The sequence below is a fragment of the Hippichthys cyanospilos genome, chromosome 5 (assembly GCF_059441005.1).
Source record: "Hippichthys cyanospilos isolate Australia breed blue-spotted pipefish chromosome 5, RoL_Hcya_1.0, whole genome shotgun sequence".
Classification (NCBI taxonomy): domain Eukaryota; kingdom Metazoa; phylum Chordata; class Actinopteri; order Syngnathiformes; family Syngnathidae; genus Hippichthys; species Hippichthys cyanospilos.
In genome coordinates, this window is record NC_142373.1 from 22,008,236 (window position 1) to 22,031,866 (window position 23,631).

General features: G+C 39.8%; 1 protein-coding gene across 1 annotated transcript in view; it reads left to right on the top strand.

The window, feature by feature from the left end:
- mycbp2 (MYC binding protein 2) overlaps positions 1-23,631 on the top strand; it is a 69,074-nt gene that overhangs the window by 20,445 nt on the left and 24,998 nt on the right. The window contains exons 17-51 of the mRNA XM_088414661.1: positions 534-620; positions 3,279-3,398; positions 4,362-4,443; positions 5,282-5,399; positions 5,492-5,850; positions 6,129-6,301; positions 6,393-6,518; positions 6,635-6,762; positions 6,850-6,941; positions 8,494-8,628; positions 8,797-8,880; positions 8,950-9,046; positions 9,125-9,317; positions 9,486-9,760; positions 10,433-10,654; positions 10,737-10,928; positions 11,725-11,931; positions 12,012-12,149; positions 13,377-13,555; positions 13,641-13,783; positions 13,898-13,998; positions 14,083-14,301; positions 15,683-15,905; positions 15,994-16,112; positions 16,217-16,304; positions 16,906-16,955; positions 17,025-17,197; positions 17,762-17,906; positions 17,986-18,192; positions 18,276-18,331; positions 18,761-18,876; positions 19,042-19,139; positions 20,170-20,286; positions 20,662-20,802; positions 23,319-23,396. Coding sequence (XP_088270787.1) covers positions 534-620; positions 3,279-3,398; positions 4,362-4,443; positions 5,282-5,399; positions 5,492-5,850; positions 6,129-6,301; positions 6,393-6,518; positions 6,635-6,762; positions 6,850-6,941; positions 8,494-8,628; positions 8,797-8,880; positions 8,950-9,046; positions 9,125-9,317; positions 9,486-9,760; positions 10,433-10,654; positions 10,737-10,928; positions 11,725-11,931; positions 12,012-12,149; positions 13,377-13,555; positions 13,641-13,783; positions 13,898-13,998; positions 14,083-14,301; positions 15,683-15,905; positions 15,994-16,112; positions 16,217-16,304; positions 16,906-16,955; positions 17,025-17,197; positions 17,762-17,906; positions 17,986-18,192; positions 18,276-18,331; positions 18,761-18,876; positions 19,042-19,139; positions 20,170-20,286; positions 20,662-20,802; positions 23,319-23,396 — 5,081 coding nt within the window. The remainder of the gene's footprint in view (positions 1-533; positions 621-3,278; positions 3,399-4,361; positions 4,444-5,281; positions 5,400-5,491; positions 5,851-6,128; positions 6,302-6,392; positions 6,519-6,634; positions 6,763-6,849; positions 6,942-8,493; positions 8,629-8,796; positions 8,881-8,949; positions 9,047-9,124; positions 9,318-9,485; positions 9,761-10,432; positions 10,655-10,736; positions 10,929-11,724; positions 11,932-12,011; positions 12,150-13,376; positions 13,556-13,640; positions 13,784-13,897; positions 13,999-14,082; positions 14,302-15,682; positions 15,906-15,993; positions 16,113-16,216; positions 16,305-16,905; positions 16,956-17,024; positions 17,198-17,761; positions 17,907-17,985; positions 18,193-18,275; positions 18,332-18,760; positions 18,877-19,041; positions 19,140-20,169; positions 20,287-20,661; positions 20,803-23,318; positions 23,397-23,631) is intronic.

The following is a 23,631-nucleotide window of genomic DNA, read 5'->3' on the forward strand; positions in this document are numbered from 1 at the left end:
TGGGGTCTTTTTCAGGTAGCCCAAAGGAGGATTTGCTGTGCCCTGCTCCGCAAACTTTACATTGACATTTACTTACAAGATGTCACTCTCACATGTACTTTCATTCACTCTACATATAAGCACGGTTAACTCTCATGCATTTACTTGGTACAATTACACAAGATGTGTAAAGAAGATTTTTCAGTTCTTAGGAGTATACAGGTTAACCTGTAACCTGGGTGAGAGATCACAGGAAAATTTGAAAAAGGATGGGAGAAAAGTGTAGTTGTTATTTCTGAGACTGTATAGCATACAGTGTTGCCTCTGCCTGTTGCTTTTCTGCTGCATTCCATGTGCCTGTGTCACCCATTTTGTTCTCATATTGAGCTGAGTCATTCTTAGTCCATTGTGTCTCTCTCCATCATCATTCATTCATTGATGTGTGTCTTGTTTTGCTCTGCTCCCTCTCCTCCTTCCATCCTGCATCTGTCTGGCCTGGCTGCACCCCCGCGCCCTTTTTTTGTTATCAGCTGTGCCTGTTCCCCCTCCTCCAGGAGTGAACATCGAGGAGCACATTCAAATCCGTCAGGAGGAGAAACGGCAAAGGATCAACCGCCGACACAGGCTGGAGGAGGGACGAGGTAGGAATCAGGTCAAGACAGTTGGGAGCATCCGTTTATTGTATGTTCACAACCAGGCTAAAATTTTTAGTAAGAAAAAAAAAGGTATTTAATCAGTAATTGTTTGGGGTTTTAAATATATGCAGTGAAACATTTTAGTATTTGGGCTACTCTGAATGATATACTGTACAATTTTAGCAAAATTAAATGGAATTTCACAAAACAAATTAAAAAAATATATAAAAACACATTTTGTCATATAATAATGTATATTATGTATAATATTTTCTGATGTTCAAGTCAAAATTTTTATAGAAAAAAAACAATTTTATAAGTTCAAAGTTAGAATATTTTGTGATTTCATGTGATTTTTATCATGGAGAAAAAATGATTCTATAAAAAAAAATATCAGGGGTCATATTTTTACAAAATAAATTTTTTTCAACATTTTAATTTTGTCAGCACAAATAATTTGTATAAACAGTTTTGTGGAACTATAGTAGCAGAATAAATTTAAAAAAATCTTAACTCATTTTCAAAATCATTACATCAAAAATAATCTCCCAAAAAATGTAAAATTTTGCAAGACTGAACTTGTAGTATTGGGGAATAAAAGTACCTACTCAATTACACGAAAGTGATTTTTGAAGAATTTACTGTACATTTACTAAGTTACATTTCTAATATTATTTGAAAGCTGTAATATTACAAAATTACAATTTACGTAATAAGAAAAAAATAATGAGGTTGTCTTGCAAAATAAAAATAAGTAATTAAAAGAACAGTCTTGATTTGTAAGCTTAAAATCATCCTGACTTCATTCTGAATTTTTTTTTTCTCTCACTGTTTTTTTTGTAGTGGAAGATACTGTTCTGTATAACATCACATAACCACTTAATTCCTGGTACACATCCAAACACAGAGCTCCATCACAAACACAACTCTACTTCAAACTAACCGACATGTAGCTCCTAATAGTTTAGCTAGTTGTCTTTGTAACCACATTGCCTATTCCTACTAAATGCTACATCTTATTTGACTCCAAGGTACGGCAGTTTCCATGTTTGTTTGGAAGTATGGCAGCTCTCGGAAAAAATCAGGATTATATGGTTCTCAGAGGTTTTTAGTGTCTAAGTGTGAGGAGTCATTAGGAATCGTGTGAATGGCATGACTATCAATCAGTGCATTCATCCCCTTTCATTTCAAATATCTTTAAGGTGCTGTGCTAGCTTGGGTGCCTTGGTGACTTCCCACATGCTTTTTTTCTTTTTTCTTTTTTTTTGTGCGTGCATGGCCGTGGCATAGCAGTATTTATCCTGTGCTGATTCCCATTGATTTGTGAGCGTTGTTGCATGCATGTGAAAGTTTCTTTCTCCCCCAGGCCCCATTGTTTACCCCGGTACCATTTTAATGAACCAGCGTGAGCAAGCCCTAGCCAGAATAAGACCCCTTCAGGCACTAAGGCATAAACGGGACAAGCACAAAGGTACTACGGTTTTATATTACCTCAACAGGCACGGAGCCTTTTTTAATTTTTTTGTAAAACCTATTTTCCCCCTCGACTGGCTGTCCCGCCCACTTCTTCTCTCACTCTTTGATGGGGGTCACTCTAGTGTCTTTAGGTTTAGGTTTCGTGGCAATACTCACTCCCGCTGGGGTTTTTAATAGAAGTTCCACAATGTTTTTATTTATTTTTTGAATAGTATAATGGCCTGGATCAAATGCTTGTGGTAGACTTCTCCCTGACTCTGTTTTTCATTATGACATAATGTCAGGGAGAGGAAAACTCCTTCACTATTCCGTTTAATAAGTGCATTGGACCCTCAGAAGTAGAACATTGTGTTGTATGCCTTTTTTTTTTTTTTTTTACTTCTTACTTGAATGACAGTTACTCTTGTTGATACATGTTGGATTAAACAAATTACAGTTTTTCATTTTACAAGGATCTGAGTTATCGTTCGACATTCAAATTGCTATTTTAATTAAATTTTCAATAAGTTGTTTGATACAGTAAAAGTTCTGTGGGTCCACTGTACGTATAATTGACTGTTGTCCACTTTTTAGCATCCTTTCCAGAGAATATAGGAATCTGTGTCTTGTTGTAGTCTTGTACATTTTTTTTTCTTTATAAACAGCTGTCACCGACTCGTTCTTGCGCACCACTGCCTTATTTGTGTTTAACTTTCAGGCTTCCGTTTTAAGTCACCAGGCCATGAGCCAGCCAATATTTAGTTTCATAGTGAATGACAACTGGTATCCTCTGATCTTTTGTTTGTTTTGTATACCACAAAGTAGTCCTTTTGTTCAGTGTTATTCATGACCGTTGACAATTTTTTTCCCCACTCCCACACCTCAGGTCAAACCTTTTATACACGATTTTGCACAGATGATTTCCTCACTGTAGTCTTAAAATTACTAATGCAAAAATATTATGTTGTATGCAACCTTTTGTTTTATTTGATTTGATTTTGGGACTTTTTTCCAGAAACCTGTTTTCTCCCCGCTCTTTTATTCGCAGCATGGGATTTCCTTTTCTCCTTTGCTTCCAGCATAGTTTCTCCTAGGATTGTACACACGAGATTTCTGGAAGATGGAGCTGAGCATCTTTCCCAACCCTCCCCTGCCCCCCATAAAACAACCATTAGTTTGACATTACTTCTTCTTATCATTGTATTTTAGATGGCAGTAGTGAGCGTGGTGAGAAAGATGCCAGCAAAATCACAACCTACCCACCTGGGGCAGTCAGGTTTGACTGTGAAATTCGGGCTGTGCAGGTCAGCTGCGGTTTTCATCACTCGGGTAGGTTGCTTTTCATAATCTTATCCTCAACCTTAAACCTGAAGCTTAAGTATCTTTTCAATCAGGGTATCAGGCATTTCAAATCAATAATGTGGTTTCTATGAACCACCACTGTTATCTTATTAGCTGAAAATAATAAACAGTATTTGCATTAATCATATAAAAACGCCAAGCGTTACATTTGGTGCCACAAACTTGATTTGGAAGTGAGGTTTTTGCGGGGTGAAATCTCCATGGGTCAAGCTTTAAGGTCAGGGTGTCAAAGAATGAAAAGTATTTCCTGAGACCACTAGAACACTCTTGCAAATCATAATTGCCATTACAAAGTGATGGTAAGTATACAGCTTTTTGATCACTAAATACAATTTAAGATGTGTAGTCACAGAAGCCCTGTGAATCAGGATTTTATGGCTTTTTCAGTGTGTTAGCACCCTTTGTTGGTGTAAGATTGAAGCACGTGTCCTTTTATTCAAACACATTTCTCATCAAACATATGTCATATAGTGCATGGGGAATTGTGCTACATGTATGGTGTACCCTACTCTCTTTTTTTAATAACATCGCTTCGGGTACCCCTAGCAGTGAGTAACCGCACCTGTTAGGCCACATGTTCTGGTAGGTTCAGAAACATTCAGATTGCTTAATTATAATCTAGTTTTTAAATAACCTCTAGCTGACAGTTTCCTTAAAATTGCATGTACCTGCAAACTTCCAAATCAAGTTTGTGGCACCAAATGTAAAAAGGAAATACATTAACAATGAAAGATGATTTTTAACAGACCCAATGAAAATGTATTGTATGTATCCTGACCTTTAACAGCCATATGCCAAGAAGTAAATACAGACTCTTTATTCTCCTCTGATTGTTAAGGTGTTTCATTCCGACCAATGAAGCATCATTCAGTGAAGCTTGTTGATGCATTCCCCCTATGTGGTTTTTTTTTTTGCTTCCTTGTCTTGCAGTGGTTCTAATGGAGAATGGAGACGTTTACACATTTGGTTACGGACAACATGGTCAGCTTGGACATGGTGACGTAAATTCCAGGTAGTGTTTTGGTTGTTCTCACAAACATACTTAGATCCTCGGTTTATGGCAAAGTTCTGTTCGCATGGTGGTGACATTTGAATTTGTAGTCAAATTGAAGTCACAGTGTGCAGTAGTTATAATTACATTAAATAATTATATGTAAAATATTTTTGGACCAAACATATAAAATAATCTAGCTAGTAACAGCAAAAAGTCCATTATCAGCTGGTAATTAACGCCAAATATCTTAATTACAGTGAATATTTTTATGGGAAACACTCTGAGGCAAGACTCAAATAACTTTCTTTTAGGAGCAATATTGGTTACCATTGACTTGGCTTGAGGAGCAATTTTTAATTTGAGGGATTAATTATTTTCCAGGTTAATTCTAGGGACCCGAAGCAAGGGTTTTGTTGAACAATAAACCAATGACAATATCATGTGGAGATTGAATATAGAGCTGCAGCTGCCAGCTATCCTATATTTCAGTATTTAAGTATTCTAATGAAAATTCTACATAATAATTGTTTATTTAGCTGAACTATTATTTTAATAATACATTTCAAATGATAATGAACTACTTATTGTTTGTATGTTTTTATGTCTTCAACATTGTATTTTTTTCTGGAAACATTTTTAGTGGAGCAATTTCAAACAAATAATACTTTTAATGTAAACTGCATTATTGTATCATAAAAGAGGCATTACATAAAAATAGGATATAATACCCTTTGTGAAAGTTCAATTTGAGGAGATAGCATTTTGGCATGCAACATAACACAGTAGGTTCATGTTTATTAATTTTTTTTGACTAAAAGTGACCTCACAAACTGCAACTCATCCCTCTATCTTGTAGGGGATCTCCAACGCTGATCCAGGCTCTCCCGGGTCCAAGTGTCCAAGTAACAGCAGGCAGCAACCACACTGTTGTCCTTCTAGTGGACGGGCAAGTCTTCACTTTTGGTAGTTTCTCGGTAAGAGAATAACAATATCCACATTTAACTATTAACCATGTACAATTACGTGAGTCATATTGAAACCCCAAACAACTCAATCGATCTCTCAGAAAGGACAGCTTGGGCGACCTATCCTTGACATGCCCTACTGGAACGCCAAGCCATCCCCCATGCCCAACATCGGTGCAAAATACGGACGTAAGGCCACCTGGATCGGCGCCAGCGGAGATCAGACGTTCCTGCGCATTGATGAGGCGCTCATCAACTCCCACGTGCTGGCCACTTCCGAGATCTTTGCCAGCAAACACATCATTGGTCTCGTGCCCTCCTCCGTGTCCGAGCCACCTCCGTTCAAATGCTTACTCATCAACAAAACGGATGGAAGCTGCCGCACCTTCAATGATTCTGAGCAAGAGGACCTGCAAGGGTTTGGACTCTGTCTGGACCCTGTCTATGACGTCATTTGGAGGTCAGTCCAAAGACTATGTGCTATAATTTTCCTAAAAAAAAATCTTCAATAAAACATTTACCATTAAACAAGCAATATTGTGAGGAAAAATGAACATTGTGTCACCAGAAGTAGGGGTGGCTCAAATGTTTGTCCACCCCTGCACTAAATGAACACATCTAACACTACCTTTTATCATATTGCTGCTAGCATGTCCCCATCTCCACTTTGTGCTCCTTCCAAAAACTTTGATGACTAATCTCAATTGTCCTCAACCGTGTTCATGAACGTGCCATTAGGTTTTTACCAGCTTCAAGAGAGATGTGGTGCTACAACGCAGTGATAGCGGATGCTAGAATGCCCTCCGCCACAGACCTGCAGGCCCGCTGCAGCATCCTCAGCCCGGAGCTCGCCCTGCCTGCTGGGTCACACGCCACCACAACACGCTCACATGGAGCCCTACACATTCTTGGTAATGATAGCGTTTCACATCTACTCCATGTTAGCATTTACCAGAACGCCAGATGTCTTTGTGCTAAGGGCAAGTATGCTGCTGTCGACAGGTTGCCTGGACACCCTGGCTGCGATGCAGGAGTTGAAGATGGGTGTGGCTAGTGCTGAAGAAGAAACGCAGGCGGTGATGAAGGTCTACTCCAAGGAGGACTACAGCGTGGTGAACCGCTTTGAGAGTAAGTCTGTACTTCGAAATATAAATCAGTCCAGCTTTGAGCTTTGATTTATGTTAGCTGTTGAACATTCTAGCTCTCAGCACATTGCATAGCCTTAACGATGTGGGATGTTGTAGGTCATGGTGGCGGCTGGGGCTACTCAGCCCACTCTGTGGAGGCCATTCGCTTTTGTGCTGACGCAGACATCTTGCTCGGGGGGTTGGGCCTGTTTGGTGGGCGAGGAGAGTACACTGCTAAGATCAAGGTAAGCGACCTCTTTTTTCAAATTACGACCATTACTTATTTACATCTTATTCCAAATTGATTCATTCTTTCAATAACATTTTGGCAGCTTTTTGAACTGGGGCCTGATGGAGGCGACCATGAGACAGATGGAGATCTACTTGCTGAGACGGATGTACTGGCCTATGACTGTGCTGCCAGGTATGCTTTATTTACATCACAGGTGTCAAACTCCAGTCCTCGAGGGCCGGTATCATGCATGTTTTCCACTTTTCTCCCCTCCCAACACAGCTGATTCAAATGATTAGCTTATTAGCAATCACTGCAGGAGCTTGAAAATGATCCTAATCGTTTGAACCAGGTGTGTTGGGGGGGAGAAAACCAGAAAACATGCAGGATACCGGCCCTCAAGGACTGGAGTTTGACACCCATGAAATGTATATTATTCAAGTATTGGCCAATTTCACTTGTGTAAATAAACGCCTGCCCTAAGTCAATGCCTTGGAACGAAAAAAGAATGGAACTGCTGCATGGCTATAATTATGTGTACTTACTGATAAAATCATTGTGGCGCTCATCTTAACACAAGACACACAGTCTTTTGAGTAGACATAGCATTTGTAATGTGTAAAGCTGTAAAACAGGCTCGTATTTATCACATTTTATCACATTTTCTAGAGCTGGTTTTCTAGAGCCCCACTAAATGTTGCATGGCTAATAGATGCCGGTTACTGTCTGCAGGCAATAAAGTATATATAGCAAAAATATTTATTGTAATGTTCATTTTAACATGAAGAATGATGATGCCATGAATAGTTGCATGACATAAAGTCACAATAGGTAATATTTTGACTGTTATTCATCTTGAAAACCCACTATAAATTTCAATAAGGTGTAAATAAATGCGCTCTATCCAACCAACATAAATATTTAGGTCTAGTAATCGCTATTTATATTACATGGGAGCGCCACCGAGATGGGGGCAGTCATGTTTGTTTTAGCTACGAAAAGTGAAGGAGGAGGTGAAGGAGGAAAACCTTCACCAACGTAATTCAAATCACATTTTGGATGTTAGTTTGTTTATTGTGCAGCCGAGCGAGTGTCCGGTTTGTATGTCAATAGCGAATAAAAATGGTTAAAAAAAGGATATAGATGGATTGTTTGCCAATTGTAAATAAAAGAAGGAGAAGGAAGACAATGGGGCGCTGAGAAATTCATTAGGCAGGGTAAACCCTGAACTGGTTGCCAGCCATTCACAGGGCACACAAAGACAGACACACATTCATGCTTGAAAACACACCTAAGGACAATTTAGTGTACAATTTACCTACCATGCATGTTCTTTTGAATGCGTGATGAAACCTGATGACCTTTGAGAAAACCCACACATACATTGGACGAGCATACAAACTCCACAATGGAAGACCGGAGCTGAAAGTGAACCTGCAAACTCTGAAATTTGATGTGGATGTGTTCAGCAGTCTGGCACCGTGCCGCTGCGGTCTAAATATCTAAAATATCGCGACTTATGCAGCATATAGAAGAAAAGCATTACTGGTAAAAATAATTGTGTACAAATGATGTGCTCATCTGTATCCTGTCATTAATAAGATGTATGGTCCTGTCTTCACTTGAGTGATGATGGGCATTACATGAAGAAAGTCTTCCAACAACTTTTATGCAAGTTGTAGCTTTTTTCTCAATGCACATATGTCAATCATGACTATTTTTTTTTTTTTTAACTGAATTACAGGGAGAAATACGCCATGATGTTTGATGAGCCAGTGTTGCTTCAGTCAGGTTGGTGGTATGTGGCCTGGGCCCGAGTGTCTGGTCCCAGCAGTGATTGTGGATCCCATGGACAAGCTACTATCACTACTGATGATGGGTACAGTGCACTTCACTTCCATCACCAATCATTGTGTATTGTTTAGCTTGGAAGACATATATATATATATATATATATATATATATATATATATATATATATATATATATATATATATATATATATATATATATATTTTATTTTTATTTTTATTTTTTTTCTTTTCAGCGTGGTATTCCAGTTCAAAAGCTCTAAGAAGTCAAACAACGGTACAGATGTCAATGCGGGTCAAATACCTCAGCTACTTTACAGGCAAGTAAAGGATGTAGGTTTATAATTTATATAATCAATTTAATGTAAACACATGTTACTTTACATTAGGCTTCCGTCAAATGATGGGAATGCATCGAAGGGTAAACAGCAGACGAGTGAACCTGTTCACATTCTTAAGCGTTCGTTTGCTCGGACAGTATCTGTGGTAACTACCGTCACAGTAATTTGGGGGTGCGCGGGCGCCAACGAGCTTGGTAGTTACGTATGTTTTTTTCCCCCATAGGAGTGCTTTGAGTCTCTGCTCAGCATTCTTCACTGGAGCTGGACCACTTTGGTTCTGGGTGTTGAGGAGCTGCGAGGCCTGAAGGGCTTCCAGTACACAGCCACCTTGCTCGACCTGGAGAGGTTGCGCTTTGTGGGTACGTGCTGCCTTCGGCTGCTCCGGGTCTACATCTGTGAGATTTTCCCCATTGCTGGTAAGACCACATTGAGCGTTAATCTTTTCAGAAGTCCTTTGTGTTTTTTTCAGTTTCTTGAGTGAAAAAAAGGCCAATTATTGGCCCATTGACACCTACCTTACAATAATAGCAGAGATTTCAATTCAAGAGGTGGTTTTCACTTTGTTTATGTGATCTGGCTCCTAGCCAGCACCAAAGCTGTGGTGGAGGAGTCCAGCAAGCTTGCTGAGTGTGTTGGGAAGACACGCAGCCTACTGAAGAAAATCCTGTCAGAGAGCACGGACAACTGCTTGACCAAGCTGGACAATGACCCACAAGGCTACTTGTCCCAGCCTCTAACCTTGCTGGAGGCTGTGCTCCAGGAGTGCCACAACACCTTCACTGCCTGCTTCCATTCCTTCTACCCGACGCCAGCGCTACAGTGGGCCTGCCTTTGTGACTTACTCAACTGCCTGGATCAGGTTATTCTTTTTTTGTATGTTACTTCACACTTTTAATACAACCACCATCAGCAAGCTGTTGTCTTCCAAAACCAAATTTTTATCGGTATCAATAATGTTACAGCACTGACGATTCTTTTATGAAACATTTATTTTCCATATTAGCATATGTATAACCAATCTAATATTTATTATCAGATGTAGGAATGGGTTTGTTCCAATACAAAGTATCTGAATGATATCTGGCCTTATTTCAAGGTATCATTACTCGTGATGCCAGCAGATACCAGTATCTGCCTCTGTCTTGGAGCAGTTTTATGATCACAAACTAGAAATGACAATCAAAACAGAAAATATACGTGAATTTCATAAACACCTTAGGAAAATTCCATATAGGAATGGTCTCTTTAGAATGCTTTTTTGGAGAAATTGAAATCTGCCTGCTGACATATATTTGAAGGATGATAAAGCCTGGCAAAAATGGCTATTTTCCATGCAAAGATGAAAATGTTGTCGCCAGAAGTGGGAGGTGCCAATGGACGTTTAAAAGACATGCCAAATGCATGTCTGATTGTTCACATATGATGTTTGCACGCAAATAAAGCACCATGCCCAATAAGACCTGTAACACCAATGCAGCATGTTTAAATGAACACCTGAGGAGAATTAAAGCACTTTTGCACACATTTGCAGGACATTGCTGAGGCCAACTTTCGCACATCCAGCAGCCGTTTGCTTGCGGCGGTGATGTCAGCTCTGTGCAACACTTCAGTCAAGCTGACGTCCATCCTGCCCATTGCGTACGACGGCGAGGTCCTCCTGCGCTCGCTAGTCAAGCAAGTCAGCACGGAAAACGACTCAGCCCTCGCTCACCGCTTCCCCCTTCTTGTGGCCCACATGGAGAAGCTAAGCCATGTGAGCATCATTTGCACGGTGTGAACTGTTTTAATTCAGGAAATTGTAGAAAGGATTCAACTGTCATTGCTGTCAACCATAGACCGAGGAGAACCTGATGGGAATGACTAGTTTCCGGGAGGTCCTGGAGAAGATGCTGGTGATTGTGGTACTTCCGGTGAGAAAGAGCCTGAGGAAAGAGGTGGAGCTCTTCTCTCCACACCTGGTGTCCAACACCTGTGGCCTGCTGGCCTCCATTGTTTCGGAGCTCACCGCCTCTGCCCTCGGCTCTGAGGTAAAGAATGTAATCACTTCACATTGGTAGAACTCTATTGCGGTGAAGTTTGTTCTGTGGTTGAGAAATATTTCTTGAAGCTGAAGTGGGTACAGTGTTTGTACGGTTTGCTAAGACATGAAGTACTCAAAGTCTTAGTTATCATCACCTTCCCTCTGCACCACAATGAGTCAAAGTCAGGACTCAGCTGTCCCCATAGTAACCACCACTCAACAGCCCCTCTTAGCATCAGCAATTTGTCACTCTTTGTTTAAGAGACAAATTTGTCCTTCAGCAAATTTTATCGTTTGAAACGATGATCAGCCTGGTGGTCATTATTGAAACTCATTGATTTAAACTCGTGCTTCTCAAATAGTGGGGTGGCACAAGGTGATGGGGGGGGTGCTTTGTTTTGCCATGTGAAATGTAATTGCAATAAAACAAGGATTGGCATCTTTTTTTGTATTTCAGCTATTTTGATGCACCTGTTTTTTGTTTGTTTGTTTGTTTGTGTGTTTGTTTGCTTGTTTGTTTTTGGACTAACCTGTATCCCGGGGTTGTCAAACTAATTTTTATCGTTGGCAACATTGTTGTTATCGTTTCTGTCAGAGGGCTGGAATGACTATGAAGTCAAATAAAGTCTAAATTTAATCACACATAATACTTGACACGACGTAAGAACTTAGCACTTTCGCATGTTTTGTTCTTCTGTTATTGTTGTTTTCATTTACTTTTTTCATTTTGCAGTGTTGTCACAACACCAGAAATAACAAAACGTAGATACATCCTTCATCAATTTTTGTCTCTCCCTTATTAGGTTGATGGTCTGAACTCGCTCCACTCCGTCAAGGCGTCTCCAAACCGTTTCACCAAGACAAGCCAGGGTCGCAGCTGGAACACTGGTAACGGTTCACCGGATGCCATCTGCATGACAGTGGACAAGCCGGGTGTCGTTTTGGTGGGCGTCTGCGTGTACGGAGGTGGCGGCATCCACGAGTATGAGTTGGAGGTGCTCGCTGACGATGTAAGAAAGAGTATTCAGGTGGATTTGTCTTTCAACAGGGATCAATTAAAACTGTTTTTAACTTCTGCGTTTTCACAAAGGCGCAGACAGAGCACCCAGGGGACTCTGCACACTCTCACAGGTGGACATCTCTTGAGCTAGTGAAAGGAACTTACAGCACTGATGATTCTCCCAGTGATATTGCAGAGATTCGTCTGGATAAGGCCGTGCCACTAAAGGTACATATCACCAATGATGTCAAAACTGTACATCGGTACCCGTTCAAAAAAAACCTATTACCTTGACACTGTTAATTTAAGGTCAACACGGATGTCAATACTTTGTTAGGTGTCTGTGAATTAAGCTTTGCAAAATGTATTTGTCCTCTCTGGTGGTGATGGAGGCTGATACCCCATGGGTTTATTCAGCCTCTTTTTATCTGCTGTATGTATTGTTTTACATAATACCCCTAGTTTTTAGAATGAAACCTTTTAAATTGTCATTAATGAGAAGTAGTCAATCAAGAGGAAATTGCCCAAATTTTTTTATCCAAGGATATAGTTTTCTTTTTTGGTGTCCTACTTGACTAATTTGACTACTAATGTTGTAATGGCAAAAGTCAGCTTTACAATGTACATTGTGTGTGAATATAATGATTACATTACTACATATGGGGACTTTCTGCAGTCATAGAATCTGGTCTGACTGTCGTGCGACCATTTTTTTTGACAGTGTTGTTAAAGCTATGTATATAACATTGTTGACTGTGCAACAAACCTTAATATCTTTGTTTTTTTGCTGATACAAACTCAAAATAGAGACTGTGCATGCCTGCATCTTAAACACTATGATTTCACTCATGTGTGGATGTTGGATACTCTAATAATGCATTTCAGGAAGTTCAATACCAGAGGTTCCCTTATTCGATGTTCTATAATATATAGTTATTTATTTCTTTAGTAAGTACTATAGTGTTAGGATCATGTGATTTTCTGTATTTATTTTAGTCATTACTAGTTTGTCACTGCACTGTGAGTGACAGGTGTGAGCTTCTCATCAAAATCTTTTTTTTTTTCTCACTTGATATTTGCTAGAACAATATGGTGTGCTTTGCAAATACTTTTAAAAGTGTAATATGATCTGCTTCCAAAGTGTTTTAATTTCAAAATAATATATCAAGAGGAAATAATAAATATTGAATTATTTTGTTCCATGCAATTAATTGTATTGCCCATACTGTAGTGAGCAGCCAGACTTTTCTTGGGATACTGTAAGTTACATTTCAAGTTTTAGAGCCATGACTGGTATCGTTCTGTGGTGACATCACAAGAAAAGCAAAGCACATTTGTGAAGTTCACTCTGCACTGTAGATGTTCAGTGTGCTTAGCGCTTATGAAATTTGTGACATGTCACAATTGTGGTTTGTGCACCAAGTTTTGTTTGATTTTTGACATCTTCTCTTGTAGGAAGGGGTGAAGTATGCTGTGCGATTGCGCAACTATGGCAGTCGCACTGCAAACGGGGATGGCGGCATGACTACGGTGCAGTGCTCAGATGGTGTGTCCTTCACCTTCAGTACTTGTAGCTTGAGTAGCAACGGCACCAACCAGACGCGAGGACAGATTCCACAGATTCTCTATTACAGGTTTACCAAAAAATTATTTTGAAGAAGACATTTCCTTCCTTCTGCATTTCTTTCCCCTTGACATTTATCTTTTGACTTGATTAAGGAGCGAGTATGATGGTGATCTCCAATCCCAGCTTTTGAGCAAAGCCAACGAAGAGGACAAAAACTGCAGCCGGGCTCTATCAGTGGTCAGTGCTGTTGTCAGAGCGGCCAAGGACTTGCTTCATAGGGCTTTTGCTGTCGATGGTATGACACCTCATTTGCAAACACAACTTTGAGGCTCAAGGAATTGTTTTCTTTCCCCCTAATCTAATTTGCTAAGCCTGGTTTCGGCTTTATCAATTTTAATTTCCCCTTTAGTGGATGACATCCCTGAGCTGTTAAGCTCCTCCAGCCTCTTCTCCATGCTGCTTCCCCTTATCCTGGCCTACATCGGCCCCGTGGCTGCATCTGTACCAAAGGTACGCTTCTAACCATCTTCAACTAGTGTTCCATTGTCGTCCTTCATTTGGATACTTTTGAAATCGCTCCTCGTTTTCACCCAGGCTGCCGTCGAGGTGTTCGGGCTCGTCCAAGAGCTGCTCCCCGCAGTCTCGGCCCTCAACCAAAAGTACGCCCCGCCAACTTTTAACCCCAACCAATCGACAGACAGCACAACTGGCAACCAGCTGGAGCAAGGACTCTCCGCTTGCACAACCTCCAACCACTACTCCGTGATAGAAAGCGACCACCCCTACAAACAGGCCGGGGTCACGCAATACAGGGTAAAGTACTTATCAATTGCAGGCCTATGGTTCTTAGCACTTTTTGTAAAACTGGAAAATCTTCGAAATATGGAGTTTCTACGAAGGACAAGACCATGAAGCTGATGTGACATGAAATGCCTGTGCACACATACAAGCTTAAAAGGAATAACCCTATTTATTTTAGTTATACTGGATATGACCAAACAGCTAGTTTTTCATGGAAAATGGCTTGACTATATATATTCAGGCCAAGTTAAATTTGATATTCCTTACTAAATGAAGGCCTTAGTAGTAGAGCTTTATACAAGACAGTTCCTACATTAATCACTTTTAAACAAAGTAACATAACCCAACAATTATTTATATAAATTTTGATTAGAAATTAAATCATATGCAAAACTTTCATATAACCATAATGTATATGGATTTCAAATCAATGTTAATGCAAACTTAACATTCAGACCTTGTGCAAAAAAAAAGTCATTTTTTGTCCATAACTTATAAAAAATGCTACAATTAAGTACTTACGGTAAGTGACTATTGTAAATGTATCTGGTGAAGCACCTCTCGAGCATTATGCCCATCGTCATGATTTAGATATCTTTCAAATCATTGATTTTTTTAAAATGATGAACTAACTGAATTTGATCTGACCTGGACTTATATACTTAAAAAAGACATTTATTTTATAGGGGCAAAAAATGTTTTCATAAAAATAATTGAATACTTAAAATTCTTAAAAATATTGCAATGTCATCTTATAATTATCATACATAGAAGGGGTCACCAACCTTTTTGAAACCGAGAGCTACTTCTTTGGTACTGAGTAGTACAAAGGGCTACCAATTTATGTGAAGACCCTGATCATGTTATTGATTCCTCACAATAATCGAGAAACACCTATAGTAAATATATAAATCAAGTGTATTATGTAATGTAATGCCATAATGCATAATTAATGCAATTTACAATTATGCATTAATAATGCATAATTGTTAGTAAAATTACTAGAAAATCACAATGTTCTATCACTTGTAAACTATTTACAGGACAGGTCTGCAGGGTACTCATGTGATACTCGGGGCGGTATCCAGTGTCCGCAGGCACCACGTTGGTGACCTCTGATATATTGTATAGCCTGTCAGCGTGAAATACATTTCTCGCTTTCTCTCTTGCTCTCTCTCTTGAAACAAAAGGTAACAACAATGGTATTTACACCACAACAAAAATATCAACATGTCAATACTGTATCTCGTCACATGCCCTTAAGGGTCAATTACAGCTTGACAATGGCATCTCATGCTGTTCACAAGGCAACTTATTGTCTGCTGAGTCATGTCATCTCACTCTTCTTGAAGGGCAGCCATCAGGTCATTGAGGTTATCTCCCCTGTTTTCAGGTCTCGTTTCCTGAATGCGTGCGTTGGACGAGCATCGAGTTTGACCCGCAATGTGGCACAGCTCAGCCAGAGGATGTCCTCCGGCTGCTCATTCCTAGCCGCACCCTGCATCTGTCCTGCTTGGGCGGCAAACCTCTGGTCCATGACACCATCAACACCTGGACAGAGCTCAGGAAGTACTCAGGCTCTGCGGGCTGGCCGACCACTGTGCTTGTGCTGCCAGGTGAGAAGACTGCGTTCTTCCACATCTGTAAAAATTTTTTTGCTTTATTAATAAAAAATATCAATGCTGCGTTAAACTTCCTCTACAGGAAATGAAGTCTTGTTTTCACTGGAAACTGCCTCGGATTATGTAAAGGATGAGAAAGCGTCTTTCTACGGCTTTAAGTGTGTTGCTGTGGGTTACGAATTCAACCCAGGTCCTGATGAGGTAATGTGTGTTTCTTTGCTTTTTTTTACTCCCTCATACCAGTTTCATTATTTTGATATCAAAGATGACTATGGTAGACCTCATGTTCTTTTTCGGCATTTCAGGGCATCATTCAGCTGGAGAAAGAGTTGGCATACTTGGGGAGTGTGTGTGCTGCAGCTCTGATGAAGAAGGACTTGGCCCTCCCTATAGGTATGGGGGGAGAATGTAGACGATCTTTGGCAAGATATGACTCAATGTAATGTTTATATTGGTATTAATTGTCATTTGAATAGTAGTTAGTAGTTAGTAATTAATGCATCCGACTTTCCCTTTATCAGCTAAAGAAACAGTAATCTATATGCAGTGCACACATCAATGGCCATCAACAAAACAGTAGAGGGCCAACAAATCGCTCAACACATGTATGCATAACATGCCTGCTTTCCTTTAACGTTTGTATCTTTCCCCTTTTTTTCCCAATGAAATTGAACATGATTTCATTTTAAAACTCCATTTACTGTATTCTGGTCAAATGATCCTAGCTCTGACCCTACAGCAAAACACAATAAACAATATATTCGCAAACCAACCATGTTTTATCAATCACAATAAAAGTGCGTGGATCTACAAAACAAGCTGTGATCACGAAAAAACACATTTAGTTGTCACAGATGCAGTAGTTGTACCATCATCCAAATGCTATAAAATGCCTTATATATTAGTGCTGTTACAGCAAGAAGTTATACTTTAATACTGTCACTTTTGTAAACTGATTCTGTATCATTATCAAAGTATCACACTTACTTTTCAGGCAATGAACTAGAGGAGGACCTAGAGATCCTAGAGGAGGCCTCTCTCCAGGTAAGTCACTTGCTCAGTTTAAAATGTTTATTCTCATCCTGCCTTTAATTCTCTTCACTCCCTGTTTAGGTGTGTAAAGCCCATGCAGGGATTCTTGGAAAAGGTCTGGCACTCTCCCACCCCCCAATCATCCTTGAGGCCCTGGAGGGGAACTTGCCCTTGCACCTTCAAACCAATGAGCACTCCTTCCTTGAGGACTTCATCACGTGTGTGCAGAACTCAAGCGGAGGACGTCTAGCGAGGTTTAAATCTGTGTTTTTTTTTCTATTTTCCACTGCACAGGACTTACTTTGCTTTACTTGCTCCGTTGTTCTTCAAGATTCAAGAGTTTTTATTGTCATACAGTATGTATAGTAACATTACACAATAAAATTCTTATTCTGTTCACTTTCCTGAGCAGATTTACATTCCACACAATAGAGCAAATAATAAAGTAGACTTTTCCATTTGCAAAATCAAAGTTACTGTGAGGTACATTTTTTTTCTGGTGAGCTGGAGTTCCAAGTGTGCTGAGCAGCTACGCAGTACGTGATGAAAACCTCTCCTGGGTACTCGTTTTCAATTTTCAAAGAAAGCTTATACAAATTGTCAAATGTCATTGTTTTGTTTTTATTTAGGTAATAATTAATTTTGTGTGAGATGAGCATGTATGGAGTATGTGACAAAGGGCTGTAAGCCTGATAAGCTGTAGTAGCTTCATCCTATGCCATTTTGATTGGCAGAAAAAAGAAAAATCTGTATTGCCTGATTTTCTTTTTATTGAAGCTGATTGAATACTTCTGACATCTGAATCTGAATCCTTCAAGGTGGCTGCAGCCGGACTCCTACGCCGACCCCCAGAAGACATCTCTGATTCTAAACAAAGACGACATACGCTGCGGGTGGCCAGCCACTATTGTTGTGCAGACCAAAGATCAATATGGAGTTGTAGTGCATGTTCCAAACATGAAGGTCGGGCAAAATTATGACCAATGGAGAACTGGTAGAGATTTAGCATTTGACTAAATGTCATTATTTGTTTCAAAACCAGGTGGAAGTAAAGGCTGTGCCAGTTTCTCAAAAGAAGTCACTACAGCATGAAAATGTGAAAAAACTGCAGCGACTAACAGGAAGCTCCTCCCCGGTATCTTCTGGTCCTGACCTCACCTTTGGAGGTCTGCCAACACCCAAGCTGGAGGCCACGTACGAGCCCATGATTGTGAAAGAAGCTCGCTACATCGCCATCACCATGATGAAGGTCAGCCTCATGCACGGATTTGGACATCTTTCCTCTAGTCTAGCTCAGATATTGTGACCATTTAATTTAATTTCCCATTCTAGGCATATGAAAGTTACTCCTTTGAGGAGCTGCGCTTTGCTTCTCCCACTCCAAAGAGGTACGTGACATCCTCATTCAAGTACAGTTAAACTTTCTAAATTATTCTCATTTAAAAACATTTTTTCCAGTTAGACATAAAGTGAAAATAAATTGTTCAAGGCTAAAACTATTGGCAGCTCTAATGTACAGATTATGTTTTAAGTAAAATTTTAACATTGTTACATAACCTGCTGTAAAGTCAAACTGAAATAAAATAGAACTACTCAATACACTCATTACTCTCTCTATGAAGACGCCCGACTTGTAATAGAGAGGGATGATGTTGTATATGTTAATCTAAAGTTAAGAAGTCTGTAGAGTAAAAATGATTTGGTTTAGTTTCCGAGTTTATTAGCTTGGTTAAATTAATGTGATGTGTATGGTGTTGATGTCAATTTGATTATATCGCTCATCATCGTCATCTCTGTCATCACATTTTCTTTTTCAGGCCCAGTGAAAACATGCTTATACGTGCCAACACTGACGGAACCTACAGTGCCAACTGGACCCCGGGAGCAATCGGTCTCTACACAATTCACGTCACCATTGATGGAATTGAAATAGGTCCGTGGCCATGCTTGGCTCAAAGCATTGCCTTGTTTAATATTGGTAGTCCACTGGGGAAATATTTGAAATGCACTGGCGTCAATCTTTTGTATGCTGCTTCTGGGGATACTTTCTGGCTGTGTTGTTTAAATGGAATTGAAACAAAGTATATGGCTTCTACAGATGCTGGTTTAGAGGTAGAAGTCAAAGACCCACCCAAAGGCATGATACCACCTGGGACGCAGATGGTCAAACCCAAGGCGGAGCCTCAACCGAGCAAGGTTAGGTTATATTTAAATTACTTTTAGTCATTAACACATTTATGCTTGCAGTCGATCTATGGAAAGCAAACGTGATCTTGCCTCAAACACTTGCTTGCACTGTCTGTAAAACTAAAAGGTTTTGCAATTTGTACTAAAATGTACAAATTGTTTTTAGGAATTATGTCAGGTGCCAGTATTTCTTGACATCTGTCAAGGTATCAGATGGTTATAAAAATTGCTTGAATTTTTGAATGACAGGAATGTATGGTAAAGTACAGGAATGTACAAGAACTAACATGGATTTATGAACTGAAAATTTGAATAAATTTTTCATCAACTAATTGGTCAAAACACTGCTATTCACTAATAATCTACCACTAATCTACTTTTTTGCTTTCAGGTTTACTCATCACAACACAAACTCTAATATTTAATTTCCATTAAAACTAATACTGTATGTTGGTATTATCTTTTACCACAAATTACCATGTTTCCTCTTATGACTTGCCGTATATTTTAAAAATGTTGAATCTTTGCAAAATTCTTCCAGTCAAACCTCCCATGAAAGTTTTTTGGATGATGTTAGACATTTGCTGTATATTTCCCATTTTTTTGCACACTTTAAGACAAATGCCAAAGCAAAACCTTAAAGTGATCTCCAGCCCCCATTTTTTCGGGTTAGTTATCCTTTAAGTGTAATGAACCCAAATGTGATACTCTCCCTGCGGACATACTGTCAGACAGAATGTCCGATGCACTGAGGCACTGGCTGTGTTGCTTTAAGATAAGCTTTTCACAGGATCCTTCATTTGGAAAATGGGGAATCAAGCCACAAGTTGCTCTGTGGATTCTCCTCTCCAGTTTTGGCTTAATGAGAATAAATAAAGAAAGCAGGACTGAAGTAGACTTCATTCAAATGATGTTTGTCCTTCAGTGCATGCGTCCCTGCTTTCTGTCCCCTGTGCTCTTCTTCAGTGCCTGTCCTTCTTTCCTGCCTTGTCTTCTTTTTCTTCTGTGGCTCACACAGTCTCCCCTCTGCTTCTCTTAGGTCCGCAAATTTGCATCCAAGGATAGCGCAGGCCTGCGTGTGCGCAGTCACCCCTCTCTGCAGAGTGAACAAATAGGCATAGTGCATGTCAATGGCACCATCACTTTCATTGACGAGGTAATTAAGCCCTAAAAAAATGTATTTGCTTGTTTTAATGGCTAGATGATCAAAACACAAATGTAATCAAATGTAGAGGTAGCTTAAAATCAAAAGTCATATAATTGGAAGGAATGTTCAAGTCTTATGATCAATTGTCAAGGTTTCTCTGTCATCAACCACCATAGATCTTCTCCAGTTAGTCCCTGTGAATCGTCTTTTATTTCTAAATGTTATGGTGATCACCTCTTGCCCAAAATTCATAGTTTCCTTTTAAGTATTTTCATATATTAATGCATGTGTTTGGTGCCACTTCTGTTTCCATAGTAATGGGATGACATGGCTGTGCTCTGCTCTGTTGCTTGTTTCCCCCTTGCCCCCCTTCACCTACTCTAGATCCACAACGACGATGGCGTGTGGCTCAAGCTCAATGATGAAACAGTAAAGAAGTACGTACCCAGCATGAACGGGTACACCGAGGCCTGGTGCCTCTCTTTTAACCAGCATCTGGGCAGGAGCCTTCTGGTCCCTGCTGACGTAAGTAAGAAGGAGGCTGTCTGACAGAGACTGTTCATTTGGGGGGAAGCTCAGCTCCCCTTTTTGTTAAGTGTCAAATTTGCGAAAAAGGTTAATGTTTTGGCACCTTCTCCCCAAATGTATACAGAGCATGTTTAATTGGATAAAATAGTAGGGGGCGCTCTTGCATGTGATATATTTGAATAACAATTTCTACAGAGGCACAGCAAAAGAAAAGCCTGCATGTAGCTAAGAGATGCTTGAAGGTGGTTCAAGGTTGACCAATATGTACCATATTTCCTCATGTTGAGACCTAGGAGGGTTATTTACTTATACTGCTGGAAGTAAGTAAGGCCTGCCAAGCATTTAAATAGCAATCAGAATATTATAGATACGTACTGTATATGAAATTATGAATAGATTTACAAAAAAAAAAAAAAAGTGTGAACATTGTTAAATGTTATTTTCATGAGGGCGACAAAGTGGAAGACTGGTTAGCATGTCTGTCTCACAATTCAAAGGTCCCATGTTCAATTACAGCTTGCCCAGGTTGCTTCCTGTGTGGAGTTTGCATGTTCTCCCCATGCTCAGATGGGTCTCCCCTGGGCACTCTGGTTTCCTCCCACATTCATAAGACATGCATGGTAGGTGTATTGGACACCCCAAATTGCCCATAATTTTGATTGTAAGGGGGAATGGTTGTTTGTGTGCCCTGCGATTGGCTGGCAACAAGTCCAGGCTGTCCCCCGCCTACTGCCAGAAGACTGCTGGGATAGGCACCAGCAAACCAGCCACCATAGTGAGGATAAGCAGCCATAGAAAATGGATGGATGCAGTATTTTATTAAAATATTACAACACCTAATACAAATAGTAACAAACACGATCATAGTCTTTTAGCGCTGCTATCAGCAGTACCAAGAGTGCCAGGCATCTATTCACCTTTGGACTAGAGTAATGCATACTCATTTACTGCCTTTCAAAATTGGAACTGTTGTCAATTTTGGACATATTGATAACCCAACGTTTTATCATGCATTTCCCCCGATTTTTGCATTAATCCTTTCAAAATGGCAACTCGCGAATGGGGCACAATGGAATTTTTTGTGTTGACACCCTAAAACCACTAGCGGCCAACTTGACATGACATTTGCAAGCCTTTCAATGACTTTGATGATTGGCTTAGCCTGGACTCCCATCATGCTTAAGTCTTCAAAAGTCATAATACTCATAATACATATACACCCATAATACGTCATAATACATAGTAATTGTGACATAATAAACATTGCTCTTTTAATTTCATAAATATAAAAAAACACTCAGTGTAGTTACTTTCGCTACATCGCATTTTTACAGTTTACATGTACATAATGAAAAAAAATGAAAAAAAAATATATACATAAACATTTTGAGGGAGGCAAAGTGAATACATACTGTATTTATATTTGAGGATGTTATGACCCTTTCAAAGTCAGCCCAACTTAGATGATAATTAGGCCAAGCCAGTGAAAAATCCCTGGATACCCAGGGGTTAAGATGCACGTTAATTTTCACAGTTCATAAAACTGCAAAATTGGTATTAATTATTTATATGACAGATTTGTAGGCGCCCTGTCATGTAGTAGTTGTAAAGATTTCCAAACAAGTATAATTGTAATAGTAGTAGCATTCTAACAGCAGTATGTATGGATGTAAATGTATGGGAAAATATTTCTATATGGTAGTATAGTATATTAAAAAGAATTGCATCCATTTTTTAAGTTAAACAATTGTCAAGGCCCCTTTGACAAGTGGTGTTTACTGATGGAATTAATTCACCTTGTGATTAATTTGGGGAGTGTGTCTAGGACGGGCTGTGGAGACCACTATTTGAGTAAATATGGTATATGGTGAAATGAAAGCAGCTCTCCTAAGTGCTCATGCACTCATAAGGCACATTTTAAGTGCATTGACTAACACAGAGAATTAGATGCAACTTTAATCCTGTGGTAAATTAGCTGAGTGGGCTCTTTTTTCATTTCTTCACAGTCCATTAACACTGGTGCATTACGGCATGCCGCAATCAAGGAACTTTTTCCCCCTCCCCCTCCTGCTTTTTGCTGTTCCATGCCACGCACAGCGACATAAGTCACTATGATTGTAATGTGCCTCAGTTGCTTGAGTTCAAGGAAGAAGTCCCAAAAATGAGATTTATACTGTATGTGGTCATGAAGCATTTGAGTGGGATAGTTGCACCTCTACCGTTCCATTCTTGCATCGGGTCGCATTAGGGGCTTCAAGACTTTCAATGCAAGGTCTCTGTCTGAACAGCATGACACACCGTATCATCTAAGTAGGGGATTTTTTTGGAAGTACTTTCCATTCTTCCTTTTTCAAATTCTGCTTTTCCTAACAATCTTCTCAAAGAGCCAAACAAGCGAGAAAACCGCTCTTCTTCCAAAAAAATATTTCAGCGCCCCTTTCCTCGTTCTTCCATTCTGTTTTTCTCTCCCTTCTCTGCTGTGTGTCTTGACTGTCTTACGATCTGTTGCTCAGAGTGTCTTTAACGCTAGCCATGGAGTCAGGGATAACGGCTTTTTGTCATGGACCCCTTTAACAATATTCCCGCCACAGGTGAGTTGTATTAAGGAGAGGGTTGAATAGCTTGTGTGTGCCCCCCCCAACACACACACACACGCACACGCACACACCTATAGCATCTCACAGTCTCCAGTTGTGTCAAAAGGAAGTGGAGCAAAAGTTGCTTGGTTGTCTGCTTTCTTTGATATTGTTTTGTCAACCGAAGGCTCATAATGTCTATTAATGTGTATTAATTGCATGGAGTTAAAGACTTCTATACCAGTGGCAT